At 40.1% G+C, this 6,069-nt stretch overlaps 1 protein-coding gene across 1 annotated transcript in view; it reads right to left on the bottom strand.

The window, feature by feature from the left end:
* Positions 1 to 1,292: 1,292 nt before the first annotated feature.
* Positions 1,293 to 6,069, bottom strand: part of LOC143284926 (high mobility group protein B3-like) — a 6,221-nt gene continuing 1,444 nt past the window's right edge. The window contains exons 2-6 of the mRNA XM_076592071.1: positions 4,249 to 4,376; positions 3,694 to 3,804; positions 3,291 to 3,426; positions 2,718 to 2,824; positions 1,293 to 2,254 (exon numbers count right to left, since the gene is read on the bottom strand). Of these exons, the coding sequence (XP_076448186.1) occupies positions 2,120 to 2,254; positions 2,718 to 2,824; positions 3,291 to 3,426; positions 3,694 to 3,804; positions 4,249 to 4,376 (617 nt within the window). The 3' untranslated portion in view covers positions 1,293 to 2,119. The remainder of the gene's footprint in view (positions 2,255 to 2,717; positions 2,825 to 3,290; positions 3,427 to 3,693; positions 3,805 to 4,248; positions 4,377 to 6,069) is intronic.

Here is a 6,069-nt window from a genome sequence, read left to right as displayed (position 1 = left end):
TTCAGACATGTTCTTTGATGTGATTGGAGTCCACACAGTTCAATTCAAAACACTGTTGAACCGATATTTTTCTAAGCCCTTGTCAGTCACACGAGCTTTTTCTGGCCCAGTTTAACATTCTTCGGCGTTTACGCTTACTCTAGCACTCTTTGTCATTCTCTAACACTTGACATTTTTATAAACAAGACTTGTGGGTGGGGAAGGGTGTGTGTGTGTGTTTACACTTAGCAGGTAAGAGTAGACCAAATACACAATGTTTCCTTTATCAAGAAACAAAACTAATAAAATAAATGTTCTCATTTGGTAAGGTGATGGTTTGGGGGAGGTTTGTTTTTTTACATGTGCTCTCTGAAGAATGTTGTGATGGTGGCCATATTGGCCCTTTCAACACATTTATCCTGATCCTGATGAGGCCGAGGTGTGTGTGCATGGGTGGTATGGTGGGTCAGTTGCACCATTCCACATCACTGCAACTTAGTATAAACTGCAGCAAAGGTCAGTTGTACGCTCTCCCTGAGGAGGGCAGCTCTTATTTCACCTCAAGCACATGCATTCTTATTTCTGTACTTACTGGCTTCCTACAGAATCTTGCCAGAGAACACTTAGGTTACCATGGGTTCTTTTCAGTGCACAAAGTGTGTGCTGCACATGGGAACTTTTATTTCTCATCTGAATGACAAGAAACTTGCTTCGATACTCCAAACCCGGAAGAAGACCGGGATTCTAACTCTGATCCTCACACTTCCGTCTTAATTCAATCCAGTCCAATGGTGCAACCAAAGCTGCATAAAGTACTAAAAGATGAGGTTAAAAATTGCAATTTGGTGTCCTAGTTATGGTTTCAGGGGTGACTTAACCACCTGGAACACTGGCACTTCTTAGCTTCAGCACAAGCATGTGCGAATGCACATTGTGTAGGGAGGTGCCAGTGTGTAGACGTGTAGTACAGGGTCTGAGAATGTTACCATGTGAATCAGTTTTCTTTAGCTTTTTCCCTTTTATTCCAATCATTGCTTCCATGCACGTTTCATATCTGCTTTTTCTCGTTTGCAGATAGATGAAGTGTATACAGATCAATATGCATGCTACAACACCTTGGAACTGAAACAGCTTGAAATGTAAACTTTACTAAAATAATCCAAATTAAATCTATTACGGTCGCAGACCGTACAGGTGGAATGGGTTTACCAGGTATGCATGTGGAGTACCATTTTTCTCAAATATTAGACATGACAGCTTTAGAAGTTTACTCCATTGCATACAAACTGCACATCAACACGACGAGGTAAACATCCATTTGGGGAAAAAAATCTTTATTGAACACATAAAAATGCTGGGGGACAGACTAAAATGACCATGATAAAATGGTAAATGTACACATGCAGAATATACGGATGAAAAACAAAGTACAAAATGAAAACCTTTAGCACAACTGCTGTTGCCAATACTTTCCGTGTGACTGTCATAAATGGTGTTTAAAATACTGGGTTTGTTTCATGGTGCATGTGTGCAACTGTTCTGCTTGTAATCTGCATCTATCAAAAACTTCACCACTTTATAAATTTCAGAGATAAACTGATTCCCATGTTTGTCACAGTATTACTTGGGTGTTTGAAAAAACACAGTGGTAACTAGTATTGATCAGCAGATCAACACTGTCTAGTCTGTTAAAAAGAATACTAAAACCCTTGCATTTTCTGTGAACCAAGGACATAGTCACATGGTCAAGTTTTCCCCTAGACAGATCAACATCACCAATAAAAGCACGCTTCCAGCCAGTCAAGAAGCCATAATGAAGAGTGTGATGAGTGAAGTCACAAACATGTCCCAGGTCCAGTCATCTTCACTCCTGTACCCAGCCCACATGGACCAAACACATCAGAAATGAGGCACTATGAGTCAACCCTGCAGTGAAGAGGTATGTCGTTATGACCCGTCTTGGAGATGGAAGCCTCCAGCTGGATGGATGATGTTGAAACCTGAAGTACCCCAACGTCCTATTGCTTGATTTACTGTTCATAATTTTCTCTTTTTCTTCCTTTCTTATTCAGTTGGCCATTGGATTGTTCAATGTGAAATTACAATGCTCTTCACTACGTAAGATTCAAGTCCAGCACATTTACTCGTCATCATCATCATCGTCATCTTCCTCCTCGTCGTCATCTTCCTCCTCATCATCGTCATCAGCTCCGTTGTCTTGCTGCAGCATCTGCTGCCGCTGCTGAGCTGCTGCTGCTGCCGCCTTGCCCTCGTTCTGGAAAAAATTAGTTCAGATCCAAATGTTTAATCCTTGGAAAAACATGAAATGTTAGAGTAAAATGTATGAAGTAGTTGTAAAATTCAGATTTCTTTGCAGTATTGAATTTGCATGCATTGATAAAAAAAAGAGTGCAGGCAGGCATAAGAAAGTCCACATTAGTAACTGTGATAGAAAATACTGACACACATGTAATAAGACAGAGTACACACTGATCTTTATTAGTTACTGCAATGTTTGGCACTCTGCTAAAGCGTACTGTAACATCGTTTGCAGTGGGTTAATCACCCACCTGAGGTTTCACAAATTGTCATATTCTTGAACACTCACATGCATCCACGCGTTTGGAAGTTTTCTTTTTTAAGCTGTCACTTTTTTTCCTTCTTTTTTTTAAAGCTATGTTCAAGGATAAAAACAACAACAAAACACACACGCAGAAAGAAAAACAGAATGATCATACCTTACGGTACTCTGCCATCTCCAGCTCGTATCTCTTGCCAGCCTCAACGCTGCGCTTCTCGTACGGTTTCTTTTGTTCACCGCTCATGTTACGCCATTCCTCCCCAGCTGAATCAAGAAACGTACTGCAAGTTTACCATTCAGCCACACACACATTCACTATCAAAATCACAGTACAAACGTAAGATTCAAGGTGAATAGCAGTAAAATATGAACAACAACAACAAAGTAACAGCTCAAGCTTAATTCCTTGTCCAGTTACTGGACCAAAAGCTAAAAAATACCAAACCAATACAACAAGTTTACCACAGACACCTGAAAGAGGGTTATTACGTTTTCTCACAAGCTATGAAAATCTGCCTCAACTAAGCACTGAATTTTCATATTTTCTTTGTGGCTGAGATAGGCATTAGTTTTTTTAAAATTCAATCATTTTGTGATCAGATCAATACAAATTTCATTGTTTCCCCATCCTAAATCACCTATATAACATAGTCCAACTGATTATCACTTCTTGATCAACTGTCACATCAAATCAACTGAAGGAATAAGTGCTGTTTTCACTTTCACTCACCTAGTCTGAGAATCTCCTTGTGGTCCACACCCCTGTTCTTCATCTTCTCACGGAAGTCTCCCAGGAAAAGGAAGTAGGCTGTCATGGGACGCTTCGGTTTGTTGGGATCCGTCGTCTTTCCCTTGTACAAGGCCATCTGAAACAGAAGATCACACAATATAAACAAAAATGCTTACAACAGCACTCACAACCACACTATCAATACACAATTTTGCTTTTGTTTTTAGTCTATCTTTAATCAGATTCAGAAAACTAATTTCCTTTGGCTATAGAATATAACCTGTAGAGAAAATAAAAAAAACAAATGACCCCCCGCCCCAACTCTTGCTGAGTGGACTAAACTGCAAGTGGGAAAGATGTTGGCTGACAAAAGGACCCTTGAGAACAGCTGAAGACCACACACCTCTCTGTCGTATCTGGCTTTGTCCTTGGCAGCCATCTCCTCAAAGGGCTTTTTCTTTGTTTCTCCCATCTCCCTCCATTTGGCAGAGCACTCTTTGGTGAACTCTGCAATCTGAAAATCAAGACAAGTTTGTTACATACCCTATACAGTAAGGCAGCACTATGCTTTTTCTTGAACTTTTCCAGTAACACGACACGTTTGTTACACACCAAATACTGTATGGGAGATAAGACAGTACTGTGCTTTTTCTTTAACTTTCCCCAGTATAACTCTAGTTATATTTTGAGATGATCTGATTTGCATGACAAGACCCATTGAATACACAGATTCTGTGGTAGCAGTTTTGTGTCAACAAATACTGTAATTCTTTGAGTTGCATATCGCAATGTTTCAATTTTGCTTTTTCAAAGATATCTTTGACATGTTAGTTATATTAACATCAGGCTAACTAAATTTCAGTTCTGAATGTGTGTGTATGCACAAAAGGGTCAAAACACTCAGCTAAAGAGAACTGGCCGTGGTCTAGAAACGGGCCAAACCCAACTGGACACACACCTTAGAAATTGATCTGCCAGCCTTGTTGGCTTCCTCACGGCAGTGAGCAAGGTAATAGAAGTAGGCTGATGTGGATCTTTTGGGCTTGTTCAGATCCTTAGCCTTCTTGCGAGAACCAGTAGGGCGACCTGAAAAAATTAAAACATATATTGATAACATCAACACAACCAGCAGAATATACCATCTTGACCTGACTGGCACGTTTATCTATCCAGGCCCCAACAACCTGCTCATTTGGACACATCAAAACCTTGCACCAAGCTCAGAACTGCAATCCTTTCACAAAGCACTTAACTTTGTGTGTGTGCAGGGAGTAAAAAGTGGGTGTTTTCTTGACCCATTGTGTGCTAAACCAAGCCTAAACTTTATTGCTGATTTATCATAATTCAAACATTTGAGAGCTGGGAAACTGTTCACTTCTCCCAATTCTTTTTTCAGACAGTGCTCTCCCAGGCAAGTATAAAGAGAACATCCATAATCATGTTGACACAAACCACTTTCCCAGATGGACGCCTCTGTTCAGATAGTTTCTGAATCCTGACAGCATATCACTGCTGTCAAATATCAATTTTAAAAGATAAACTTAATGAAAAGTTCAAACATTTTTGCAGGAGCTAACTGGAAAGTACATGTCTATTCCTGCATTACTTCCCTTGGACAATTCTGTGTTAGTCATTGGGTATCTATCTTAATCCACTTTGCAATTGCAGTGATTTTTCCTCCCCACCAACCACTCAAAAATAAGCAGGGATTTCCAGAGTTCCAACTTCAAGCAGTCTGGAGATGTTTATCAGTCTGATGCAGCAAAATGTGCCAAGTGCAGGTTAACAGAGAACATTTAGTGATGGAATGTGTGGTGAAACGATTTCCTGACGTGAATGGTGGATTTGATACATTGGGATTATGTTGTACACTGAACTGGGGTGATCAAAATGTTGAGTTGCTTTCAAGTCAACAGTACATGGCCACTTGCAATGCCTGGCGTCATTTTATTTCTACACCATGGAGTTACAGCTATCAGATGTTTTGGCAAGTTTGTTTCTTCAGTTTCAAAATGTCTTCCACTGTGTCCCAGTGTTGGCAATCCCCTACGAGTGACTATGTGAGAACTACAAAATACAAGGTTTTTGAAATGTGCATGAACTCCCTTGCCCCCATGAACTTCACAAATTGAAATTTAAAGCAAAGTGACATAAATGAACTGTAAATGTGCATTGTTTGCAACAGACCGCTCGAGTCACGAACTTACATCATGATCTGTGCTCTCAAAGTTGACTGGCGCCCCTAAACTGTGAGCAACAAAGGATTGAGAGAGGCAGAACATGCTAAACAGCGGGCTTTTTTGTTTCGTTGTTTGTGTTTATGTGTGTGTTTGTGTGTGCACGTGCATGCATATAATTGCGCTTCATTTTCTGAGTTTGGTTGTGTAGCAATGAAGGTTATTAACTGAGAAAATTGAGGACAGCATATGCAGTTTGCTGCTCTTGCATTGATCGCCTTTTGACATTGCTCACAATTTGGTGTATAAGTTGGATGCGCATACGCAAGATCCATGGTGGCTGCGGAACTCTCCAACAGTCTATAGACACTGTCCCCACAGAAGCACAGTATCCTTAAAAGGCTATTTCAATTGATTTTTAATTTCTCTTCTTACTGTGCATCTTACAGTTTACCTAGTTTCAGTTGCTGTAAAGAAATGTGTAAGAATCATCATAACAGATTTGTTGCATATTTTTAATTGAAATTCAAAGTGGCTGTCACAGGTTTCAAGCCTTAGGAGTTCTGACAGGCAAAGTGGACATCAGTTGCTTTGGATGCTGT

The sequence above is a fragment of the Babylonia areolata genome, chromosome 8 (assembly GCF_041734735.1).
Source record: "Babylonia areolata isolate BAREFJ2019XMU chromosome 8, ASM4173473v1, whole genome shotgun sequence".
Lineage (NCBI taxonomy): Eukaryota > Metazoa > Mollusca > Gastropoda > Neogastropoda > Buccinidae > Babylonia > Babylonia areolata.
This window is presented reverse-complemented; position numbering and strand designations above follow the sequence as displayed.